The sequence below is a fragment of the Brassica napus genome, chromosome A5, assembly GCF_020379485.1.
Source record: "Brassica napus cultivar Da-Ae chromosome A5, Da-Ae, whole genome shotgun sequence".
Lineage (NCBI taxonomy): Eukaryota > Viridiplantae > Streptophyta > Magnoliopsida > Brassicales > Brassicaceae > Brassica > Brassica napus.
The window spans coordinates 10,814,367-10,841,393 of NC_063438.1; the positions used below are offsets into that span (position 1 = coordinate 10,814,367).

Consider the following 27,027-nt stretch of genomic DNA (forward strand, 5'->3'; position numbering starts at 1 on the left):
GTTGGTAACCGTGATGCGGCATCCTTAGTTAACAATGACGATCCAACATGTTTGGAAATATGGAACTTGGTGTTTATTCAGGTACGTACCCTCTCTATCCCCAATGTTATTTAGTTCTATTTTACTACTTTTAGGCTGGCTATTACGCTTGGCCTTTAATTCTGTAGATCCTGTAACTGGAAAACTATATTACTCCGTTAGCTAGATTGTATTAGCTTCTTTAGCTTTGCTATTGTGTTCCCCTAACTGATCCTGTGTTCTATTTTTTTCAAAATAGTTCAACAGAGAGATTGGTGGCTCACTTAAACCTCTGCCTGCGAAGCATGTTGACACCGGAATGGGTTTCGAGAGGTTGACTTCTGTTCTTCAGAACAAAATGAGCAACTATGATACAGATGTGTTCATGCCTATCTTTGATGACATCCAAAAGGTAATTTTGGAACCTCCTGTTGACTATTTTATGATCATGTTAAGATAATGAGTTACTAGTTTGTTACTCCTCTTAGCGATGATTTTGTTGCCTCATTGTAGTTCTATCAGCATTTTGGTTTATCTATAGTCAAGTAGATCATGATAGTTACTGTAGTTTTATGAATCTATGATCATCTTTGCCTACTCTATCAACGTAAGGTACTGTTGTTCTCCTTTTATGCGACACTGTCAAGTGTTTTGAATGTTTCTAAGGATATGATGATTAAGGTGTCATAGTATGTGTACCTGGAGATCATTTCCTTGTTACCTTGTGTCATTTCCTTTCATATTTTTTAGGCCACGGGAGCTAGGCCATATTCTGGAAAAATTGGTCTGGAAGATGTTGACAGAGTTGACATGGCTTATAGAGTGGTTGCTGATCACATTAGGACTCTATCCTTCGCTATTGCTGATGGCTCTCGTCCTGGTATGACCATGGTTTCTTGTCTAATCTACGTTGGGGATAATACACACACATTTTTATTCAAACGTCTTAGTATTTGATTATTTAACTGAGTTCATACTTCTATATTTTCATACGATTTTTCTTGCTCACCGAATTTATTACGGCACTGTTCTATTATTTCTTGTAATTTGATAAATACCATACGATATTCACTCTCCTGTAGGTAATGAGGGCCGTGAGTATGTTCTGCGACATATTCTTCGTCGAGCAGTTCGCTATGGAAAGGAGATCCTAAAAGCTGAGGAAGGATTTTTCAACGGGTAGGAAATTACCTCTTTACTGTCGCAGCAAGTTTTGTTTTAATCTTTTCATTTGGGCTGGAACATGTTGTTCCTATCTTTCATCTTTGTTAATGCAACATATGTTTCCATATGCGCAGCTTGGTCTGTTTTTCACTAAGCAGTTTATACTTTCTTATCTGCAGACTCGTAAGTTCTGTTATTCGGGTGATGGGTGATGTCTTTGGGGAGTTGAAGGAACATGAAAAAAAGATCACAGAGATAATCAAAGAAGAGGAAGCAAGCTTCTGCAAGACACTGGCAAAGGTGAGGGCTGATTTGAAATTCCGATTAACCTCCCCACTTGTTATCCAATTCTTTATACTGGCTTTGCTGCTCGTCAAAATAATGATTTAAAATTTTCTGTTTAAATATCAACGGCCCCGATTATTTTAGTATACACTTTCAAATTTCAACGTCATGTAATTTTAGTGATATCGTTTGGACATGAATCTGTATACCACTCCTGTAGGGATCTTTCTTCTGAAAGATCAATTGAGTGACCTGTTTGCCCATCTACTTTATTTTTTATATAGGTGAGTATGAGAACAGCTTGATTGACTATAAAGTTTTATGGCAGGGAATTGAGAAGTTTCGGAAGGCTGGTCAGTCAGTTCAGGGGAATACGCTAAGTGGAGAGGCTCGTATCTAATTTTTTTTTTGTGCTGTTTTAATATTTTATGTCATACATTGCAGTATTTGTACACTTTGCAATGTTGTGGCGGTCGTAGAAACTGTACTTGCTGTTGCTTTATTTTCAAAATAAACTATTCTTGTCCTTGCAGGATGCTTTTATATTATCGGCGACATATGGATTCCCTATAGAGCTGACTCAGGTATTTAGTTCGTTGTATTTTTTCTAAAGTTTTGTGTGCTATTTTTTGTAAATTCCATTCTCGTGTTTTAGTTAATGGCTGAAGAACACGGGTTGCTAGTTGATGTTGATGGTTTCAACAAAGCCAAGAAAGAGGCGAGGGATATATCAAAGAATGCCCAGAATAAGGTGTCTTTTTAACATACCTATTTTCATTTTCTCGAAGAGTGTTTGATGCTAGACTAACATTAGAAGATGACTAAAGTTTGAAAGAACATTATAATATTAACTTATCTGCTAATATCTATTCTGTTAGCAAGCTGGTGGCACCATTGTCATGGATGCTAATGCTACATCAACGTTGCACAAGATGGGTGTTTCAGCAACAAATGATTCTTTCAAATACATTTGGTTCCAGGTTTGTCTCAGTAATTCCATATAACTCGCATGTTATTGTCTAAACTGTATACCATTAGCATATCAGAAGTTAGGGAGCATATGTTGGTAAATGTTTCTTCCTATGAATAAGTCTTAAATAAGCTTACTTACACTGCGGGGGGGTTTTGGTGCAGGGTCACGATAGTGAAGTGAAGGGTATCTACACTGGCTCTGCTTTCCTGGAAAGTTCTGCCAGTGGCGATAATGTGGGACTAGTATTAGCGTCTACAAGTTTCTATCCTGAGCAGGGTGGTCAGGTATTACATTCTATTTGATATGCAACTCAATTCGCTGATTGTCTTATCATTTATGATCATTGTAGGAGATGGATCTAACCATCCCACAAGGCCCAAGGAATAGAAGGCCTGGCCCGGACCAAGGGAAGCGACGGCTCGGATAGTCGGCTTAATAGGTCAGTCTCTCGGCTCGCCTCTGAAGTACCTTGAGTCGATCGTTGTCGACTAAGAGGCATCCGGCTCGGCGACCGCTCGAATGAATACGGGCCTTTCGGCCCATTAAGGAAAGCCCGCAAAGACGACATAAGCTAGGTCAAGAACGACACATCAGAGGACTATATAATGAGAAGGAAGAGGAACGAGAAGAGGATCCGAAATCATCTGACTAACACTTGGCGGCTAGATTAGGGTTTTCACCTTTGCTTCATCTTGCCGTTATTTGTACTTTTCCGGTAGCTCCCGAGTTACCGGCTTCTTCTCTGTCGCATTTTCTTACCTCTCTTGTAACCGACTGATTGTCTCTTCCGACCATAATAAAACGTCTTTGTTAAACCCACGTCTTCTTTATTACCGTTTTCCGATCAAACAGTTGGCGCCCACCGTGGGGCCTTTTTAGCAAAGTAACGTTAGTACTATGGTTGTCAGCAACGACAGTTCTTCGTCTGGCGAGGAGCGCGAAGCCCTCGAGGTGATGCCGGCTCCCGAGGTAACACCTACGCCTACACCAGTAACTCCGCTACCCCCTCCTGCGTCCATGGAAACCATCTTGGCACGCCTCGCCCTGCAAGAAGCGGCGCATAAGGCGGCGGTCGACCAAATCACAGCGATAGCAAAAATACTCGCCCCTATCGCTGCAAACGCCGAAGCTTCAACGGCGCAGTACCGTCGACACCTGTTCACCACTGAACGAACCACCAACGTAGCACCTGCGCGGGATAACAACAACCAGAGCGCCGGTAACAGCAACCAGAGCGCCGGTAACGACATCAACGCAGACACCGCAAGCGAGCTAGCCGCGTTGAAACAGTCGGTCCTCGACATCAACTCAAAGATCCACCAGGTGACGACCTCGGCGCCCCAAATCGAGCACGTACTCGCGGAATCTCTTCGCACACCCTTCACGCAAAGGGTCACCGGCGTACGGCTCCAGAAGATGGAGAAACTTCGTCTTCCAACCTTCAAGGGTCTCTCCGACCCTTCTACTCATGTCACGTCCTTCAACATAGCGATGCGACGCGCAAATCTGACCGACGAAGACAAAGACGCCGGCTTTTGCCAACTCTTTGTCGAAACCTTAGAGGGACCGGCCCTTACTTGGTTCACAGGCCTCAGAGAAAACTCCGTCGATTGTTTCCACGACCTCTCGACGGCCTTCCTGAAGAATTATATCATGTTCACCAACCAAGAAACGACCGTGTCCGACCTGTGGAACCTCACTCATACCAGAGGCCTTGGTCTCCTCCGAAGACGAGCTACCCGCAATCCGCACATTAGCGTAATCATGGGAGGATCACCTCCTTGCGGCGACTCAGTTCGAGCTGTCAAAGACTACAAACGACAAGCCACCACCTCCAAGAAGTGGCCGCCTCCAGTCGAAAATGATCACCAGATCACTTTTTCGGCACTGGATACCAAGGGCGTCCATACGCCACACAACGATCCTCTCCTCGTCGACCTCGACATCGGAGAATGCCTAGTCGCAAAAGTCCTTATCGACACCGGCAGCTCAGTCGATCTCATCTTTCGCGACACACTCGACAAAATGGGAGTCGATTTGAGAGATATGAAGCCTTCCTCTCGCACGCTCACTGGCTTCAACGGGGCCTCGGAGCAGATGATCGGAACAATTCGTCTTCCAGTATACGCAGGTGGTATAACCCGTACCGTCAAGTTCTCCGTCATCCGAGCCAAAGCACCCTACAATGCCATCCTCGGAACACCATGGTTGCATTCCATGAAAGCCGTTCCCTCGACGTACCATCAATGCGTCAAGTTTCCCGGCAAAGACGGAAAAACACAGACGATTCGGGGAGATCAACAAGCCGCGAGAGAACTGCTGATTGCAACCGTAAAGATGCAGCAACAGGCTTCCCTCGTCAACTCCGTCAGTAAACCACTCAGCAAGATATACCCCCAGAAGGAGGAAGTTCGCGAAGTCGCAATCGATGAATCCGACCCGACGAAAATCATCCGAGTTGGCGTCTACCTTTCCGACGACATATGTTCAAAGATCATCTCTTTCATCAAAGACAACGCTTCAACGTTCGACTGGAAGACCTCCGACATGAAGGGGATCGACCCCGCAGTTACCTCCCATGAACTGCACGTCGACCCGACGTTCAAACCCATCCGACAGAAGCGACGCAAACTCGGTCCAGAAAGATCTAAGGCAGTGAACGACGAAGTCGACCGGCTCCTCGACGCGGGTTTTATTACCGAAGTTCGATACCCTGAATGGTTAGCCAACCCGGTCGTCGTCAAGAAGAAGAACGGCAAATGGCGCATATGCGTCGATTTCACGGACCTCAACAAGGCATGCCCAAAGGATAGTTACCCACTCCCTCACATCGATCGTCTCGTCGAATCAACCGCTGGTAACGAACTCCTAACCTTCATGGACGCTTTCTCGGGCTACAACCAGATCTTGATGCATCCCGATGATCGCGAGAAGACAGCATTCATCACCGACAGAGGGACTTATTGCTACAAGGTGATGCCCTTCGGGCTAAAAAACGCCGGTGCGACTTATCAGCGACTCGTTAGCCGAATGTTCGCTGATCAGCTTGGCAACACCATGGAAGTGTACATCGACGATATGTTGGTCAAATCGCTCAAGGCCGACGACCACCTAAATAACTTACGCGACTGCTTCAAGATCTTGAACGACTATGGGATGAAACTCAACCCGGCCAAATGTACCTTCGGTGTCACCTCTGGGGAATTCCTCGGCTACATCGTCACTCAGCGAGGAATCGAAGCTAACCCCAAGCAGATCTCGGCGATACTCGACCTTCCAAGCCCGAAAAACAGCCGCGAAGTGCAGCGACTAACGGGACGCATCGCAGCTCTCAACAGGTTCATCTCGCGATCGACCGACAAGTGTCTTCCCTTCTACGAGCTACTAAGGGGAAACAAGAGGTTCGTCTGGGATGAAAAATGCGAAGAGGCATTCAATCAACTCAAGCATTATGAAGAACCCTAAGATAGGGAGGATCACTTTAGCTGGGTGTTGGATATGAACCGAGAAGGCAATTGGCACTTCTGGAACTGAAATGGATTGAAAGGATCGTCAAGAGATGCGGAATGGCTCTTGATATACCCACGATCTAAGGCTAACCACCAAAGAAATAATGAATGTGTTGGCTAACCACCAAACAACACACAAAGATGATTGGCTGACCACCAAATCAACAAGCCGGTTCAAACCGATGAACTAGCTAAAGAACTCTCTCTCTCACTCAGAGAAGAAACGAAATAAACAACCAAAACTGAACTGATTTTATTCATCAAAGGGACTACATATTTATAGTGTTTTGTAGTCAAAGACAATTAAAGAAAATGTGGGAAAACAATGCATAGAAAATATAAATTTGACTAGATCTAGTCAAGGCACAGAAAATGGAGAAGACTATAGATCTGGTCAAGGCACGGAAAATGGAGAAGACCAGTCAAGATGTCCAGATTCATCCGAACCAGATGGATGCACGGGGTAAAGATAAGGACGCTTGCGGGACTGTCCGGATGGTCCGCCGGATGAGAATGCATATCCGTCTTTGGTTTCTTCCCCACCCAAGCTAAGTCTGGCTCGACCCAAGTCAAGTCTGGCATGATTCTTGTCAAGTCTGGAACGGTGAAAAACATGAACCTCGGTTGAAATGTTCAGAACGTCCTGAACTCCATGCTGAGCTGGTTCCATGTAATGATCCATGGACTGCGGCACATCATTCCCTTCCTCTTCAAAAAGATTTGTCCTCAAATCTGAAACATTAAAAGGAAAAGGATTATAAGCAAAAGAACCATAATCAGAATGTTGCTCACCTTGAGTTCGGTCCGGTTTGTGAATGGAAGAAGATCCTTCTTTATGATCACAATTTTGCTCTCCACCTGACCCTTCCTTTGGTTCATGTGCATAGTCATCAAAATTGGCAAAGGGTCTTCCTTTTCTGGCTCGGTTTCAACTTTCTCCAAAGTCACCAACGGTTTCTGTTTTTGGCACTTGTTGGCATAATGACCGACCCTATGACATTTGAAGCACCTGGTAGAAAGAGCCTTGCTTGTGGTTTTCACAGCCTTGCTTTTATCAGAAGACAACACATTAGTTTTCAAATCAGAATTTGAAAGAGAAGAAAAATTACTTTGCTGTTTTGGTGCAGAAGAAGTGTTGTTGTTTTCCTTCTTTTTGAGTTGCCGGACAACATGAATCGCCTTATGCAACATCTTTTCCAAGCTGGCATAAGTCTGAAGCTCGTTCTGCTCAGGCACATCACAGTTGCTTCTCTTGGCTTTGGTGAAGGGACGATCACGACTTCTGACCCACTTCTCATCATCACTCCTGTTTTGTCTCTTCTTTTGTTTCTGCACAAAGTCAAACTCATTAGAAGCAAACTGTTTCTTATCAAAAATCAATTGCTCCTTTTCAAAAACAGTTTTAAAAGGAAAGTAGACGTCTTGTTGTGGTTTTGATTTCTTGAGAAGTCCAAACATCCTGAAAACACTTAACAAAGTTAGCAAATAAAAATCCTCACACTCTCAAGTGTTTAGCTCACGATTTTTAGATGGTCACTCAGAGTTCTTTCCACTGGTTCAAAGGATGATAGGCAGTCAAAATTCAGCAATCAAAACCCAAAACAAACTTTTGTGGGAAAAAGAAAAGAGAAAGAAAGATGAAGAGATTTTTGAAATGGATCCGCCTTAACTGTCCTAAGGCTGGGTTTCTCTTCAGCCAGCAGGATTTTTCTTCCACCACTCCCCCTGGATTTCTCTTCAGAAGGTGATTCAAGCCAAAACTTTTTTTTTTCTTTTTTATCGATTTTTTTTTTTTTTTATAATAGGCGATCACAAGGGAGTAAAGGAACAGCCCGGATCCAAGAAATAAGAAAAGAAAAATCGTGGAGAGATGAGAAGATGAAAGATGAAAGAAAACAAACCAGCCAAAGTGGCTCTGATACCAACTGAAGAACCCTAAGATAGGGAGGATCACTTTAGCTGGGTGTTGGATATGAACCGAGAAGGCAATTGGCACTTCTGGAACTGAAATGGATTGAAAGGATCGTCAAGAGATGCGGAATGGCTCTTGATATACCCACGATCTAAGGCTAACCACCAAAGAAATAATGAATGTGTTGGCTAACCACCAAACAACACACAAAGATGATTGGCTGACCACCAAATCAACAAGCCGGTTCAAACCGATGAACTAGCTAAAGAACTCTCTCTCTCACTCAGAGAAGAAACGAAATAAACAACCAAAACTGAACTGATTTTATTCATCAAAGGGACTACATATTTATAGTGTTTTGTAGTCAAAGACAATTAAAGAAAATGTGGGAAAACAATGCATAGAAAATATAAATTTGACTAGATCTAGTCAAGGCACAGAAAATGGAGAAGACTATAGATCTGGTCAAGGCACGGAAAATGGAGAAGACCAGTCAAGATGTCCAGATTCATCCGAACCAGATGGATGCACGGGGTAAAGATAAGGACGCTTGCGGGACTGTCCGGATGGTCCGCCGGATGAGAATGCATATCCGTCTTTGGTTTCTTCCCCACCCAAGCTAAGTCTGGCTCGACCCAAGTCAAGTCTGGCATGATTCTTGTCAAGTCTGGAACGGTGAAAAACATGAACCTCGGTTTAAATGTTCAGAACGTCCTGAACTCCATGCTGAGCTGGTTCCATGTAATGATCCATGGACTGCGGCACATCACATTATCTCACGACCCCACCCATGCTATCGAAGCCAGAAGCCGGCGACACACTATCTCTCTACATCGCCGTCACATCCTCCGCCGTCAGCAGCGTATTGATTCGAGAAGATAGGGGAGAACAAAAACCAATCTTTTACACAAGTAAAAGAATGATGGAGCCTGAGACGAGATATCCAACACTCGAAAAGATGGCCCTAGCTGTCGTCACCTCGGCAAGAAAACTGCGACCCTACTTCCAGTCGCACACGATCGAAATACTGTCCAACCAACCACTCAGAACGGTTATGCAAAATACTAACCAATCGGGGCGGTTGACCAAATGGGCGATGGAGCTGAGCGAACATGACATCGTATACAAGAATCGCACAGCAGCAAAGTCACAAGTCCTTGCCGACTTCTTGATCGAGTTGACGCCAGAGCTGGAGCAAGACCTCATCCTACCAAGTGTAAACTGGATCCTCCACGTCGACGGTTCATCCACGAATAAAGGATCAGGAGCAGGAGTGCAATTGCAATCACCAACAGGAGAACTCATTCGGCAGTCATTCAGTTTCGGTTTCGCGGCATCAAACAACGAAGCCGAGTACGAATCCCTCATCGCGGGGCTTCGTCTCGCCAAGGCGGTGAAAGCCAAACGAATCAGCGCTTACTGCGACTCTCAACTCGTCGTAAGCCAATACCTCGGTGATTACGACGTCCGCAACGAAAGGATGGACGCCTACCTCAAACTCGTCCAGGACCTTACGCGAGACTTCGAGTTCTTCGAACTCACGAAGGTTCCTCGCGGAGAAAATGTTTGTGCCAACGCCCTCGCCGCTCTGGGAAGCAAGCTACACGACCAAGTCAAAAGGACAATCCCGATCCACAAAATCGAGAAACCAAGCATCGACACGAAGGCAGAACAGGAAGCGATAATAGCAGCGATCAACGACGCAATGAACATCGACGAAGCGGAGTCTCCCTCGCAAGACGATCACCCAACAGATTGGCGCAAGGAACTCATCGATTACCTCGCGGAAGGTTTACTGCCCGTCGAGAAATGGGACGCCCGGCGACTGAAACGACGCAGCACACACTACGTCGTCATGGATGGGGAACTACACCGATGGACTGCAACAAAGGTACTACTCAAATGTATCGCCGGCGAAGAAACAAGACTCGTCATGGCCGAAACACACGAAGGAGCAGCCGGCAACCATTCAGGCGGGCGAGCTCTCGCACTAAAAGTTAAAAACCTCGGATTCTACTGGCCAACCATGAACGCCGACTGCGAGACATACGCGCGTAAATGCGATAAGTGCCAGCGCCACGCCAAAACCATACACAGCCCAACGGAGTTTCTCCACACCTTGACTGCTCCATACCCATTTATGCGAAGGGGAATGGACATCATTGGTCCGATGCCGGCATCTCGGCAAAAGAAGTTCATCCTGGTCCTCACCGATTACTTCACAAAATGGGTTGAAGCCGAAGCCTATGCCAGCATAACCGACAAGGAGGTACAAAACTTCGTCTGGAAAAACATAATCTGCCGACACGGGCTCCCATACGAGATAATCACGGACAACGGTTCGCAATTCATCTCGCATCATTTCAAGGGCTTCTGCGACAGATGGCGCATTCGACTCAACATGTCGACACCGAGAAACCCGCAAAGTAATGGTCAAGCCGAATCGACGAACAAGACCATCATAGACGGTCTGAAGAAACGACTCGACCTAAAGAAAGGTTGCTGGGCAGACGAACTAGATGGTGTCCTGTGGTCTCACAGAACCACTCCTCGCGGAGCGACGAAGACTACACCCTTCTCAATGGCCTACGGCGTCGAGGCAATGGCTCCTGCAGAAGTGAACGTGACGAGTCTGCGCCGATCGCGAATGCCACAGAACGCTGAACTCAACCGCGACATGCTCCTCGACGCACTCGACGACATCGAGGAAAAGCGTGACCAAGCGTTACTCCGTATCCAGAATTACCAGCATCAAATCGAGAGCTATTACAACAAAAAGGTCAAGTCGCGTCCTCTCGAAATGGGCAACCTTGTCTTAAGAAAGGTCTTCGAAAACACTAAGGAGTGGAAAGCCGGCAAGCTCGGAGCCAACTGGGAAGGACCATACAAGATAGTTGAAGTCATCAAGCCAGGAGTATACTGCCTCGAGACTTCAACAGGCGAAGCAGTACCGAGAGCCTGGAACTCCAAACATCTCCGCCTCTTCCATCCTTAGTCAAGAAAAACACCAACCCGAGTAAATGCGCCACAAAGGCCACTTTTACTCGCAATCTATTGATCGAGTAAACGCGCCACCCAAAAAAAAAAAAAAAAAAAAAACGAGTAAATGCGCCCCAAAGGCCACTTTTACTCGCAAAAAAAAAAAAAAAAAAAAAAAAAAAAGAGTAAATGCGCCCCAAAGGCCACTTTTACTCGCAATCTAAGAACTACGAATGGCTTGATTCCCGCAAAGGGATACGTAGGCAGCCCAAAGAAAAAGGGTCCAGCCGAAATAAAATTAAAATAAAATAAACCCTCCCCGAGGAATCGATCTCCGAAGCAGACGATCACTTAAGCGATGCCTACACGAGCACGCCCCGTTTCCTCGAACAAATGTATCGGCACTCGCATCCCACGTTGAATACGTCCTGATCAGACACATATTCACGGGAATCGACCGCGTTGCGACCTAAACCAACACGGCCGAGACAATGACTCCAACTCATCCTATAATTAACTAAGTAAGGTCTGGCCAACCAAACGCTTGAAAAATTACATTAGGATCGACTTGGAACCGTCAAAGTCGAAAACTCTCAATTGACGACTAAAACTCAAAATGGCAAACGGTCACGACTCAAAGAGATCGACCGAGACAAAGTCATAACGAGCTTAAAGCTATAATGATTCGACGTCTCAAACAGCATCTACACTGAACAAATAGAGTTACTTCGAATCTCGAGAAAGTTCATGCATTCGATAAGACAAGTCTAAGTTAAATAAAACGGCTTATGTGATTCAAACAGTTCGAAATAACGAGCACAAGAACGAAAGCCCCAGAAGGCAGAATCCTAGAAAAAAAAAAAAAACAACAACAAAAGTCCTCCGGGACTCAAAAGAGAACAACATACAAGAGACCCTAATCCTCTCGGTCGCTCTCACGATCGTTGAGGGCAGAAAGCTCCGAAGCCCTAACACTCGACTCACGAGCAGCCGGAGAGACGTACATTTCATCTGATCTCGGGATCTCTTCAAACACCCCCACATTCTCTTCTTCATTGCCTCGACGGGACCCTTCAGCCGAAGTGTCCGAAAGTACGAGCAGGGGGGCGTTATCTTCAGCAGCAAGGTTCCCTCGGTTAGGCGTCTCTCCCTCGAATGCAGTCGAAGGCCTCTACGAGGGGCGTCAGGACTGCATGCTGCACTTCCGTCGAATGGGTGAGCGGAGTGTGAAGAGTCAGCGCGGTCTCGGGATCGATCAAGCCAGCGTTGGACCCATACGGATCGAGACTCGCCAAGATTCGAGCATCCACGAACTGAGAGTCCAGCATGAGAGGAGAGAGTGCGAGGTCTCCCGCAGGAATCTCGCCCATTTTGAGCTTCTCGGCCTCTTGCTCGTATTTCCTCTCTTGCTCCGCGAAAATCTCAATGGTAGCTTGCGAGATGTCGCTCCCAGCCCTCCTCAAGGCTTCGAGACATTTCCTGGTTCCAAAAGCTTGGCTATGGAGTAACCGAGCTTCATCATATAGGCCTCGTCGCTCTTCTCGGGAACGAATCCTCGCGAAACGACGGTTAGCCTTCGCGGCCATCTCGGTCTCGACTCTTGCCCTTTCCTTAGTAACCTCTAGGACCCTGGAGTCTCTAAGGCGTTTCATCTCCCTTTCATGAGCCGCAGTAAGTGAGACCTTCTCGCTCTCGAGATCAGCATTCTTCTGTTCAAGCTCACGGACGATACCTCGGGACGCCTCCAATTCAGCCTTCAGCTCGTCTCTCCGAGTTATGGTGCGAGTCATCATACCATTGAGCTTCTCGAGATTGCTCCTTTTCTCGCTTAGCTGGCGAGCCAGGACCTCCTCCTTCTCAGCAAACTCCTTCTTAGCCAGCTCTAGTTCACCCAAAGCTCCCTTCAGCGCAGTGTCGTACTTATCAATCAAGACATTCATCGCGCTGTCCCCCTAAAGATGCGAGGCAACGAAAACCGCGAGGAATTAGCACTAGGGCAATGGAGCAAGAAAAAGATAAGAAGAAGTTGAATTATTTACCAGCAATTTGGCCCTCGCGGCTTCCTCGTACTCTCCCCCGAAGATGAGGTCCTTCACGGCGGGCAAAGGTTTCGCCCTTCCCCTAAACTGACGAAGGAGCTCCCCGCATTTCTCTGGAACGTACGCCAATGGAGCCGGCCCCTCGTAGTGGAAGTCGACTTTGTCAGGAAAGCTAACTCCGGGCACCCTCCTCAAGATGGCATCCCCACGAGAAGAGGTACCAGTCTGGACGGCCCCGATATTGCGACGGGCCGGAACCTCTACATAAGGAGATATCGGAGCAGGAAATTGCTCCTCGCCATCTGCCTCGTCGTCACGCCTTCTTATCAGAAGAGGCGACCCCTCAGATTCCTCTTCAAGGTTATCTGAGCCCGCATCTTCGAGAGAAGCCTCGGGCTCCTGCCCGTCGACGGCCTCCTCCTCGTCGTCTTCTTCTCCAAGGACCCCAGCTGCGAGAGCCTCCTCCTCGGGATGAAGTCCTTCTTCTTCGACATCTCCCCCCTCAGTTTCGGTCGGTCCCTCGAGATTCCCCGACTCCTCGCTAACGGACTTCTTCTTTGTCCTCTTCTTCTTCTTCTTCTGAGGTTCACCAGAAGGAGGGACATCACTCGCCTCCTCGGTACTCCTCTCAGCTCCCGAGCCGTCGCCTCTCTTTCTTTTTTTGCCCTTCCCCGCGCCTCTGGCTTCGGAAGGGGGAACGTCGCCAGCACGAGGAACCACCGTCGAAGGACCTTCCCCGCTGACCAGCCCCAGCTGGGTCGCTATCATTGCGCTCAGATCAGGAAGAGTGCCCATCTTCTTTGCTTCGGAAATTTGTTTCTGAATGTCTCTCGGGAAGATGTCTAGTCGCTTAGCGCGAATAGGAAGAACGGTCGGAAGGTCGGATCTCCACTCCCCTGAAAATATGCAGAAGAGTCAAGATGCGACAAAAGATCTTACGACTAAAATGACTTAACCTAAAGGTGCAAGAAAACATACTTCGAGCGATTCGATCTTTGAGCTCGTGGATCTTCTTGACGGTGATCTCGGACCAGCGATAGACTCGAAGCAGAGCGACGGCACGAACACTCCTCAAGAAATCTTCGGGATAAACCGGAGAAGTAGGATGGCCGACTGCACACAAAGCAAAAAGATATACATGATTAGAATCGACAAAGTTGCTTACGGATCGCGACAGAATATTCTACCGCAAGAACGGTTCCAAAGAACTCGATAATCATTTCGGGGAGGTTCCTCGAAGGCCGAACTGTCGGACTTGAGGAAGAAGTAGGAACGTTTCCAGTACTGCGTCTTGTTCGGATGACCGGCGCATACATTGCAGTTCGGTCGCATCTTCACCGAGTAGGTGCCATCCTTCATATCGGTTATTGAAGTCATCTCCTCGAACGATCTGACGCTCATCGGCATATCGATCTGCTCCGCCAAAACCAACAAGGTAACCGCTAGTCGCAGCGAGCCATTCAGTAGTTGACTAATCGCGAGATCTCGACGCCTAGCGTATGCAGTAATCAGTCGCGGGATGGGGAACCAGCAGCGAGTGTCTCCCTGAAAGTAGGATTCATACACTGTCTGGTACCCAATCGGAGGAGACCAAGGCCTCTGCGTCTCCGTAGGCACAAGAAAGGTCACGCCCACGGCGCCAGCTGCCCGAAGAACCCTTTTCACACTTCTCGAAGTCGACTTTGTCTTCTCTACGCCTTCCAGTCCTGACCGGCTAAGAAGGCGGAACGCAATAAGTCGGTATGAAGTTGAGGAAGCTCTTCGAAAATCCCGTCAGGGTAGAAAATAGTCGGGAATAGTTCGGCTTCAGAATCGACACTTTCCGAGGAACCGCCCTCCACAGGTCGAGCCCTCAAGGTGATCGACTCAACAGGCATCGCCCCGCTCTGCCCGTCTCTCGCACATTCCGTCGCATCTCTCGCAACGACGTTCTCACTCCCTTCCCTCGCGAGTCTCGCGGCATCCGCGACCAAGAGCCTCTGAGAACGGGATAGGTTTGCCGCATCCATCATCGCCTCACGGTGAATCGCTTCTGGATCTCCGACACGATCCCCGTCGGGATTTCTTGCCGTATTCGACACCGCTGCGACCGCCTTCCCTTTCTGTTGCCTCGATAACCTCTGACCCGACGACATCGCGGAGCGTAACGATGAAGAACGCTTCGAATGAATCTAACAACACTTAGAGAGATAAAGGGAAGAGAGAGAAAGTACCTTTGATCGCGGAGAAAAACTTAAAAAAATGAGAGAAGGACCGCGTATTTATAAGGAAAAGAGAAGGGGGAAATTCGAGGTGTCATCATTAGGCCTATTCGGGCCTAAATGGGCCTCGAAATCTCCCCTAAAAACCCAGCGGACCCTCGCGACGATTCCGCTTCTCGACGAGTCGTGAAAAGAAGAGATGGGGGAAAATCGAAGCGTCATCATTAAGTCTAAACGGGCCTAAATGGGCCTCAAAACTCTCCCTAAGATCCCGACGGTTCTCGCGACTTTCCGGCTTCTCGTCTTAATTAATCGACGGTTATCCTAAAATTGGTTAAACCGGCAATTAACCAAGACACGCCGACTAAAATCTGGGAGCCTGCGATTCAACAGTTCCGAGAGGAGGCGTCATCAGAGCTTTTTCCGCGACCCATCGCTTTAACCTCCCGACAGGACTTCTATTCCTTTGAACCTTCAAGTTCCAGAATCCATCATGAGCTAGGCGACTCCTCGCTCACTGATGGACCGGGGGGACTTACTGTAGGAGATGGATCTAACCATCCCACAAGGCCCAAGGAATAGAAGGCCTGGCCCGGACCAAGGGAAGCGACGGCTCGGATAGTCGGCTTAATAGGTCAGTCTCTCGGCTCGCCTCTGAAGTACCTTGAGTCGATTGTTGTCGACTAAGAGGCATCCGGCTCGGCGACCGCTCGAATGAATACGGGCCTTTCGGCCCAATAAGGAAAGCCCGCAAAGACGACATAAGCTAGGTCAAGAACGACACATCAGAGGACTATATAATGAGAAGGAAGAGGAACGAGAAGAGGATCCGAAATCATCTGACTAACACTTGGCGGCTAGATTAGGGTTTTCACCTTTGCTTCATCTTGCCGCTATTTGTACTTTTCCGGTAGCTCCCGAGTTACCGGCTTCTTCTCTGTCGCATTTTCTTACCTCTCTTGTAACCGACTGATTGTCTCTTCCGACCATAATAAAACGTCTTTGTTAAACCCACGTCTTCTTTATTACCGTTTTCCGATCAAACAATCATATGAAACTATCATGATTGCATCGTTTTGACTTCAGGTATTAGCTGTTCTTGTGTACTAATTTCTAAAACCTTCAGTTTTAGTTCTGTAAATATTAAAAATTCACGTAACCAATAAAACCTAGTTTTTGCTACACTTTCCATGCTTTATCTGTATATATATGCAATCAGTGACCCTAACATTTTGCTCTGGCAATAGATTTTTGACACAGGGATTATAGAAGGGTCATTTGGTACATTCAACGTGTGCAATGTCAAAATATTCGGGGGCTTTGTTCTTCATATTGGTAGTCTTTCTACAGAAACTGGAGAGGTATCGGTGGGGGATGAAGTAACTTGCAAGGTAATTCTTAGCACCAGAGGTTGTTTCTCTCACACAGAATATTTAGTACCATCGATTAGTTACCATCTTTGTTTTGTTTGCGTGTAGGTTGACTATGAGAGACGTAAACTCATCGCTCCTAATCATACTTGTACACATATGCTGAATTTTGCCCTGAAGGTATCCTTCTATAGTTTATGTTACCTAATCTGTATGTTGTTGTATCTCAAAACATATATGCCCCATGAATCCAGGAAGTGCTCGGGGATCATATTGATCAGAAGGGGTCAATAGTTCTTCCTGAAAAACTACGATTTGATTTCTCCCATGGTACATTCTTAGTGAGGCAATTTTATTTTGATGTTGATGATCATTTTGAGTGTCTTAATGGGTTTCCGCAATTTTGAGTAGGTGAGCCGGTTGATCCTGAAGATTTGAGAAAGATCGAGTCCATAGTGAATACACAAATTAAGGATGAATTAGAAGTATATTCAAAGGAATCTATTCTCTCTGAAGCCAAGCGCATCAAAGGTCTAAGAGCAGTGTTTGGAGAAGTAAGCTCTCCATCAGTTCGTTTGCTGTGCCTTTTTAGTTTTGTTTTGTACAGTTTGTGAAAGCTTGTTCTCTTTTCCATTTAGGTCTACCCTGATCCTGTCAGAGTGGTTGCAATTGGGAGACGGGTGGAGGATCTCTTGGCTGACCCTGAAAACGATGAATGGTCATCACTTTCATCCGAGTTTTGTGGAGGTCGGTTTCCACTGGCGTTAGTTACTTGGACCAAGAGATCCTTTTTTTCTGAAAAGAATTTTGAATATTGGGTTCTTTTGAAATTTACAGGAACCCACATAACAAACACACGCGAAGCCAAAGCGTTTGCTCTTCTATCAGAGGATGGCATTTCGAAAGGTATTCGTAGGATAATTGCTGTCACTACTAAATCTGCATTTGATGCTGTGAATACGGCGTCTTTGCTTGAAAAAGAAGTAGATGAGGCGTCCAAGGCGGTGGGAAATGCACTAGAAAAGGTTCTCTCTCATCCCTTGACAAACTAAGACACCATGTGTTCTGCTCTTATTAATGTGAAACACTGATTGTGTTAGTTTCTTTTGCACATTCGCAGAAAGTTAATGCTTTGAAAAGACGAGTAGATGAAGTAGATATCCCTGCAGCCAAAAGGGCGGATATCAAAGCCAAGATTGCTCAGCTTCAGGTAATATTGCCATCTATTTAGTTTGGATTATGGTCAAGAGAATATTAAAGTGGCTGTTTTTTCTTCTTACATCACAGAATGAAGTGAGGAAAGCTCAAAAGAAAATAGCAAAGGAAAACCTGAAGAAATCTGTAGAAATAGCAACAGAGGCAGCTGAGTCTGCAGCATCAGATGGGAAAAACTTCTGCATTGTCCAGCTTGATGTGGGACTTGATGCAGCTGCAGTTCGAGAGGCCGTTTCAAAAGTGATGCAAAAGAAGGTATCCGTATATCCGTAGAGCATTGTTCCTAGAAGTAATGAAGTTTAACGTAAGGGCTTGTTGGTGAATCTTGCAGGGAATGTCCGTAATGGTGTTCAGCACAGATGAAAGCACAAATAAGGCGGTTGTGTGTGCTGGAGTTCCAGACAAATCTGATCAGTTCAAGCAATTAGACGTCACAGAATGGCTGACAACTGCGTTAAGTCCCATAAAAGGGAAGTGCGGGAAAGGAAAAAGTGGTCTCGCTTCGGGACAGGTATATGATGTTTCTCTTTAGTCTCCAGTCGAGTTCCGGTCCACAAAGAGATCACAATCTTCTATATATGCTGTTTTGGTTTCAGGGAACGGATGCTTCCCAGGTGAGTTCGGCTTTGGACCTGGCTGCATCATTTGCCTCAATGAAGCTCAACTGATGTGGTTGGGCGATTTCATAATCTGTTTTACTAGAACCACCTCCACTCATTTGATATCATTGTTACACATTTTGTTGAGAATATATGAACTGTCGTGTTTCTAGTGATATTACAGTTCAATCGAAGTTAGCTATTAATGTCGTGTTACCTTTAACTTATAGTATTACTATGTTAACTATCACTTGAAATATCTCATTTTTCAATTTGCCATTTGAGATTCAACTTTGCTGAATTACGCATTCCTGATGTTGAAGAGGGCAAACGGCTGACTTTGGATTCTTTTCATAAGGGCTACGCGGCAAACTGAACTTGGATTGTTTTTTTTCTTTCACTATTGTCACTTTGATGATTTCAGTTTGCTCGGATTTGAACACATCAGTCCAAGCGATAGCTTAAATTATGAGTATTTATTTAGACATAAGAAGTGTGTTTCAGGATAAGTAAGAACTTAAGACATAATTAGCCTGGTTTTGTATTTAGTGAGTTTATTTTAATTTCAGTTTATAGAGGCAAGAAATAGAAGTGTGAAAGTAAAGGTTTTTATGATTCAGAACTGTTTATGCTATTCATGTGGTTAATTTCTATTAACTCTGGGGTTTTTTTGAGTGATTTAGAGACGGTTTTTTTATGATGGAGGAAGTACTGTTACGATGATGCGGCGGAAAATGTATGAGGTATGAGAAAGTCAACGATGACGATTTACGGTGTTTTTGGGTTTTATTGTTGGAGAGTCAAATCGGAAAATCATATTTTATTAGCACGAGATTTTCAAATCGCAGAGCTTGCGGAAATCCCAGCAAACCCGCTTCATCTTTTCAAGCTCTTCGACGCAATTTCATCTTCCTCTGCGGTATAGACATGAAGAAATATCCTGCTTTGTGACACGTCTGATGAGGGCATCAAATCCACTGCTCATAAAGTAGACAAGACTTTCCATGTTTGAACTTGGATGAACCTAGACGACATCAAACTTATGGTTTGTTTTATTCAGCTGGCTGCCCCAAACAAAGGCCACCACTTAAGCCTCCTTATCAGCTCCAAAAGATATGGCCCAAAGGTATTAAAGACGTGGTCAACACTCTCCTTAATAAGCAGATTTCAATCCCTTGAGATTAGCCTTTTGACCAGTTATGATTTATCCTAAAAATCCTCTTGTCATTTAATTCTTTGATTCTGAAACCTTTGTACACGAGCTATATATAAAGCTCCTTGCACTCATTGGAAAAGAGCAGACTTGAGTATTGAATAGAAAGTGAGATTTTTTCTTGAGAGCTTTTATGTTTGTTCTTGTTATTTTTAAGTTATGTGAGATTTTTTCTTAGGATGCAAGTGTGGAACCTTTATCTTTGTGTGTGATTCACTTAGGTTCTGGTTCATGGTCTTTCACTTCTTTGAGTGACGATATTCATTCCATTTAAGCCATAGGTTTTGATTTCTTGTGAGATTAGCTAAGGTGCGATTCTGAGGCTGTATCATTTGGTATCAAAGCTAAAACTCCTATCATCTATCTTTTTGTTTTTGTTTTGTTTTTCATTATATTCTCAAAAAAAAAAACCAGAAAAATATTTTACCTCTTTCTTTCTTTTCTATTTTGTTTTTCTAAGTTTCTTTTTAAAAAAAAGAGATATATAAAGAGAAGATATGGAAAACCAGCCCAGCAACAACAACATGGCGAGCCATCCTTGTAGTCTTTTGAAGCTAGAAGATTATTATTTTGCAGGAAGATCAGGCCCTGATGAGTACTTTGAATGCATGGGAGCACAAGATGAACAAGTTCTTCAATTCTTGTGGCTGTCCAGATTTTGAGAAGGTATACATTGCTGCTGATCAACTAATTGACCAAGCTCAACACTTGTGGAGCCAATCTACTGCAAAAAAAGATAATCGCCGGTATTCTCGAGAATCAACTTGGCATGAGATGAAAAATCTGATGAGGAAGCAATACATCCCATGTGATCAGTATCAAGAAATCCGGAGGCAGTTTTGTACCCTTTGCCAAGAAAATAAGACGTTCATGGAGTATCACAAGCAATTCAACCATCTTCGCATTCGGCTCAATCCAGGAGTAAGCAATGAGAATGTCATGGACCAGTTTGTTTATGGGCTAAGAGATGAGATACGTTTTCACATACAAAGGTACGTATGTGATGGTTTGGACGGATTGGTCCAACAACTTTCAAAATATTAAGAGTCAACTATTGTATTCTCAAAGTTGAAATGACAAAACCAATCTCTTTATCAGACAAGTATATATGATACGTGAGAGGCAATATATAATGTGAAAAAATATTAATATAACCCAGAATTTTGTTATTCATAGAAAAGCTATGAAAGATATTCTAATGTCAAACGACATCATATCAAAATAATGAATCGAAAAATTAACACCATACACATGAAAAATGAGTTACAAATTATTCAGAAAACTTGAAGCACATGAATCATTTCATTGATAAATATATCACCATTACTGCTAACTTCCAGATTCTATAACTTTATTCCACATACTTAAAGCTATTGTGTCTATCTTGTTGTAGCATATTCTCTTTGTTGTTCAAGAGCACCAACATTTACAACTTCTTCAAAGTTTGCTTGGTTATTGTTTGGAGTGATCATTTCCTCTGGAAAACCATTAGACCGAAAATGCTTCCGTAGAAAGTTATGTAACCCGACACAAGCTAAAACCAATTTTGCTTGTGTTGTAAACAAAAAACGAGGCGATGACTTGAAGATAAAAAAATGATATTTGATAGTACCAAAAATTTGCTCAATCACGTTTTTCAAAGATGCATACCGCAAATTGAACAGCTTGTTTTTTAGGATCACAGCCTTCACCTCTAAATTCCTGTAAAGGATAGCGAGTACGTCTGAATGGAGCTAAAATCGTTTGACGATTTGCAAATCCATAGTCTACCGGATAAAATTTTCCTGAAATTCATTTTGTAAATCAATAAACAAATGTGCACATATATAACTTGTTCCTACAACTTAAATACATACCTTTTGAAACGATTAATCTGCTACTGTGCCTTGTCAAAGCATTACTTAAAACATACATGAATTCCAGATCAAAGTTGCAAGCAGGAAGAACATTTTGTGATACAAATCCCTTGGGATTACGATAGCGTGGAACATCAGAAATTGGTATCATTGCAAAATTATACGTACTATCCATAGGTCCAATACAATCTTATAAATTTTAAAATAGAGATTTTCAATGAAACTATTGAAAAAGAACTTATCATAACTTAGTTTAATATTATATTTACCTTGAAGTAGGGAAGTAGGGATAAAATGTTGTGCTCTCACTTATCTTTCAGCTGTTGTAACTCCAGGCTTTGCCATCAGATCATGTGCTAAGGTATTTAGTGCTCGTAAGACTTTGTTGAAATTCTCACTGATAATGAACTTTTGATCTCTTGAATGTGACTTTTATGTACACATATTTCGAACCTTGACCAAAAAAACAAAATATGACCCCCATTTTTCAACGCATATATTCCAGGTATCTCTTAGACATGTCTTCATTCTAATAAGATCAAAAAACTTTTCAAATGAGCTTGGATACATGCGATATAGTGATCGAAAGTGCTTAGGATTCTCTTTCAAAGCATTTTGAATGTAATCATAACCAATGTTAGTGATTGGCCGACGAACGAGGCATTGTATGCGATTGTCACTCCTTGGATAAGTTGTTGCTATATTATTTAACACCACCAGCATAATGTCTAAATCTGCCTCGTCTTCTTCCATTTGGTTTGCTTTTATCTCAGCATATGTTTGCTCGTCTTTTTCAAATGTACTCTCCATGATAAAACACCTACAAAAGAGTTTATTATTTAATAACTGAAATACACGACAAATTTTAAAAAACCAATAAACCATGTAAAGACAAGACACTAACAACAAAGTCACATGGATCATTTTACTGAACACTAATAGCAATAAAATAACAGCATGACATTTTATTTTGTTAAAAGCAACAAAATATATATAAAAATCTCATCATAAATATTTAAGAAAAATCCAGTTTGATGTCTATAAATAATGAAAACAGTTTAGAATGATATTGTAAAGAAACAAAACAATCTAAAACAGACAAAATAAAACAAATACCAATCGGAGTTGATATTGCTTTGGATCCAAACATAGTGTTCTTTTATGTACATATCAGTGAATACATCTTTCATTCATATATAAGGAATATATAAGGGCCACCGGTTTAACTTGATACGCTGATCCAAATTAGGAACCTCTTACATAGGATCATAAACATTGTTTTTTTTTCAGCTTCTCTTTTCTCAACTTATTTTTGTTGCTTTTGTTCTCTCTCTGTTGTGAAAGTAAGGATCTTGCTGGTCATCATTACCATAGAATTACTTTGATCAGTGTTTATCTCAACTGAACTGCTAGATGCCTCCGTTCGAGATAGTTTCCTCGAGACGAGTTTTTCCACACGCCTTTTGACAACACATTCTGCGGATAGTTGCTGCGCATATACATCATCACTGATGTCCTCAAAGTTCAAGTTTTCTTGTACTTGACTATCACCAAACGTAAAGGTGAGAGCATCCGTAGTATCACTCAACCCGATTGAAAAACTACCATTAGCAGTTGTGCAGTCGAATATGATTTTCAAATCATCAAACTGGTGTCTTGGGATCACCGTATTTTATTTCGGTTTTCCGTCGATTTATTAACAAATTTTTATAATTCAATTTAAAGATGTATTTCCATCAAAATTATTTTAATTAAAGTTTTGATATTTAATTCGTTTTTAGTAAACCGTTTATTTCAATATTTTATGGTACGTAATACGTCGTTCTCGAGAGAGGAGGAGACGGGTGTTACAGATTCCTTGTGCCATCACGTTTAAACGTTTTGAAAGCCTGTCAAATATTTACTACTTATATATTTCGGCTTGCATATAATGGACGCCTCTTATTTATTGATTTAATAAGGTGCATATTTACAAATTACTCATAAGTTGAGCAGCATTGGCAGAATAATAATTGGTAGATGAGGTAGCCTCGAACTGAACTTGTACGGTCAGACTATCATCAACGATAAATCCCTTGGCTGGATTTTGGAGATCAGTGAAAGACACGAACTGTTCGAAGCCAGAACCTTCTCCTGGTGTATCAAACCATGATAGAACTTCCAAGAACAAAAAGAAAAATTTAAGTCACATTATATGATGTTAAAGGTTATAGACAATGTCCTAATCATATAATTAAGTAAGGTTAGAAAAAATTACTTGGTTTTTGGAGATGTTTTGATTGTTTTTGGTCGAGAACTCGCAGCTTGGCTCGGACATAAACCTTTTCGTAAGTTTTCAAGATTTGGTTTTCACTTAGAATTACATAAAGAGACAACGAGTTTCCTTCTCCTGTACCATTACCGTTTGGATACACCTTAAGTGCCCTGAATAAACAAATAACAAAAGGTTGATTAGTTGAAGATTTACTGATATCTATTTTCTTTGTAACTGATTTATCGATATCTATATGCCTCATTTTTCTCACCATTTTTTTCCTCCAACAGAGAAGTCATCAGATATATAAAAGTCTCTGGTCAATGTCGAGAATTTCATAAGCTTCCATGAGTTAGGCCCATAAACCGTCTTATCGATCGACAAGATCTCCCATTGGTTAAAATAAGGATACACCGAGATGTCTACTCCAAACACACATTGGTCATCGTCGAAAATGTACTCTTTATCTTTAGCTTTAAATTGTTTTGTTTGAATAAAATTTGGACTTCCCCAAGTTGTCCTGAATTGATGGAAATGTCTTATCTCTGTGTCTGCATATATTATAATGGTGGCTGATTCAAGAATTATTTTTAGCAAAGAGGGAAAAAATAATTGAACAAAAGGAAGGAAAGTTTGTATGTACGAAAGACTGCAAATTAAATAGAAAAATATAGTTAAAGAAATTATTTGACAAAAAAAATCAAATATATCTTGTTAAACATATGAACACTGATTGAACCATTTAAATAGAATACAAGAACATGATATTATTTTACAATTTAAATAATATTTTTTCAATTTTGAATATTTTCTATTCTACTATAATAAAATCTTACAATTTCTTAATACTTATTTCTTCAACAATTAATAAAATTAATAAATATTATTAAATTATTATAATTATATAGTATTTCAATTTTAGTTTTAAAATTAAAATATTGTTGTAAAATATGTTATGTGGAGATAAATTAATTATCATCCAGTGTCTCAACGGCTTAATATTATATAATTATACCAAAAACAAAATGATCAACATATATTAATCTTTTACATATACAACAATAATATCTAAAACTGAATAAACATCATCAAAACTACAATTTCGTTTTTATAACAAAATTATTATTTTTAACTAGCAAAATTAAACTTTGTTAAAAATAATATTTTCAATCTTTTATGCGTGGATCAAAATCTAGTATTGTAGAAATTTTAGATGAACCGAAAATCATTTAAAATAATATTTCCACTCTTTTAATGCGTTAGCATGGCGGTAATACTCATTTTTATTAAAAAGTGTGAAGAAAAATCAATATCCATTCTTTGAAAATTTAATCGATTGTCCTTGTATAGTTTATTATTGTTTTAAATCGTAATTGAGTTTAACTTGAAAATAAATATAAAATCAAAAATAAAAGTTTTAGACTTTTTTTTGAACTATAAAAGTTTTAGACTTTAAAAGTAAGTTATTTAAAAAAAAAACATACCCATGGATGTCCAGTATTGATCTTTACTCTTGCTATAGACCAAAAACCTGAGATCTGCATAAATCTCACGGTTCTCGCCAACTAGCCCAGAAGGATCTATTGCAACATATGCAGAGATCCAATCCCCTACGCTAGTCTTGTTTCCAAACGGTTGGAGAATAAAAGTCCTATACATAATTTTCGGTAGTTTAATTGAAATTTTTCTACACAATCTAAAATAAATAAATAAAATTATACCAGATACGAAGAAGAATTTAACATATACCAGTTGAATCCTCCCACAGAGAATGGACGGGTCTCATACTGCAAGTTTGGAGATGTCGTCATTAGTTCGCTGCATGATTCGATACGCACGCAATAAGCGCTTGGTGGACGAGTTCGCATGAATTTCTGTTCGGCCGAGAGCCTAGGTTCCGCACCATTAATCGCTGCAAGCCTCGAACTCTGAGGGTTACAAGGCACTGCGTTGTTGGTTCCCTTGGTAGGTACAAGACTTACCTGCATGGTGGCAAAGCCCGCACAAAAGAAAGAAGAAAAGAGAAAGATCGCACCATTTAAATTTAAATTTCTTTTTTCGTTTAGAAACATTGTGACTGTCACCTCGATTTTCTTTAAGTCTTTGCTGTTGCATGGAAGGTCTTACATTCCTAATGTATAGGCATGTGCAGGTTTTAAAATTCATTAGGTAGAAAAATCCAAAACATGTAACTTCAAAAAAAAATCCCCAATATAGCGAAACTAGGTGATCATTATCCTACATGCAAAGCCAATATTATTATTAAACTGAACAGGTATACTATGGTGGCCGATTTATTATTCGGAGAGTTTTTTCAGGTTGCATGGATTATCTAGGACCAAGTTTAAGATAGAATTACTAAATTTCTTAGTCAGTTCTTGTGAACTTTGTGGAGGAAAACTAATATCAATTTGCTCTTTTAAACTACATTTTATTCACAAAATGGCTAAACTGACATAGTAAATAGGACCTTGTCTACTTTACTATGTGTTATTATTAAAAAAAACATTAGAACTTGGAAAGATTGTTTGCCACATGTAGAATTTGCTTATAGTCATTATGTGCATTCAGCAACCAAGTTAACTCCTTTGCAGGTTGTTTATGATTTTAATCTCTTATCACTGTTAGACATGGTTGTCTTACCTTTGAAAGAGCAGACTAACCTTCACAGCAAAAGAAATTCCAAGTTTTTGAAATATTTACATGAGTCAATACAAAAGAACATTGAAGAAATGACAAAGATATATTCAAGAAAGGCTACCATGGGGTATACGGAATTCGTGGCGGAACCAGGAGACATGATTTGAATTCACCTAAGGAAAGAGAGGTTTCCAAGTGAAAGGGAAGCTAAGATTATTCCTTGGACTTATGGTTTCATGGAAAATATCAACAACAAAGGGTGACTCACATGCTTATCATGCTTTAACTGCTTCCAATGAGCCGTTTCTCTGACACTGAAATATGTCGTGTTCCGAGGTAAGCTTGGTGGTTCCACTTCTAACTCAGATCCGGCCTCCGTGACCTATATATATAAGCCATTAGTCACTAGTTTCATCGTAGAAACCACGAAATCCTTGGAGTAACAAATTGATAAAGTTTAGCCAACTCTAGAAGCCCACAGATAAGAGATCTTAAGAAGCTTATGTTAAAATAGATTTCAGGTTTTGTCTAAGAGACCCAAAAAAACCCGACGAGATCATAGTTTGTTGTTTCCTTGTCCGAAAAGCCAAGGTGATTTGTGGTTATGCTTGTTCTTGTATGCAAGCAAGTATGAGATGTTACTATGCTTATTGTTTGTCTTGGCTGATAATATGATGGTCTTGCTTGGTATGCTATGATATGATTGTAGCATGAATAGGTGGTTAGTTAAGTGAATGAACATGGTATACTATAAATATATTATGTGAACCTAGAGTTAGAGAATATTATCATAAATGAGA

General features: G+C 42.2%; 2 protein-coding genes across 2 annotated transcripts; one reads left to right on the forward strand and one right to left on the reverse strand.

The window, feature by feature from the left end:
* On the forward strand, positions 1–18,471 carry LOC106380901 (alanine--tRNA ligase-like; the record flags this gene model as incomplete). Its single annotated transcript, XM_048778989.1, has 20 exons — positions 1–81; positions 278–430; positions 769–898; positions 1,101–1,197; positions 1,362–1,482; positions 1,796–1,855; positions 2,001–2,051; positions 2,123–2,218; positions 2,346–2,447; positions 2,602–2,724; positions 16,328–16,471; positions 16,559–16,630; positions 16,705–16,780; positions 16,862–17,004; positions 17,089–17,197; positions 17,288–17,475; positions 17,571–17,660; positions 17,738–17,920; positions 17,997–18,176; positions 18,262–18,471. Coding segments are annotated over 20 exons (2,271 nt in total), but the record flags the coding sequence as incomplete, so codon positions are not given.
* Positions 18,472–23,253: 4,782 nt separating this feature from the next.
* On the reverse strand, positions 23,254–25,746 carry LOC125609646. The gene is made up of 5 exons (XM_048781179.1): positions 25,337–25,746; positions 25,072–25,238; positions 23,859–24,138; positions 23,591–23,757; positions 23,254–23,490 (listed from the first exon to the last, which is right to left on the reverse strand). The coding sequence occupies exons 1-5, from the start codon at positions 25,657–25,659 to the stop codon at positions 23,303–23,305; spliced, it is 1,125 nt and encodes a 374-aa protein (XP_048637136.1). The 5' UTR covers positions 25,660–25,746; the 3' UTR covers positions 23,254–23,302.
* Between the last annotated feature and the right edge of the window lie 1,281 nt (positions 25,747–27,027).

Bases quoted from the DNA above. Each gene is read 5' to 3' on its own strand.
- LOC125609646 (XM_048781179.1), bottom strand. From the start codon at position 25,659: ATGTTTCTAAACGAAAAAAGAAATTTAAATTTAAATGGTGCGATCTTT. The intron at 25,239-25,336 runs GTATATGTTAAA...AATTATGTATAG, and splicing joins TCTGTGGGAGGATTCAACTG to GACTTTTATTCTCCAACCGT. The intron at 24,139-25,071 runs GTATGTTTTTTT...TAATATATGCAG, and splicing joins TCAATACTGGACATCCATGG to ACACAGAGATAAGACATTTC.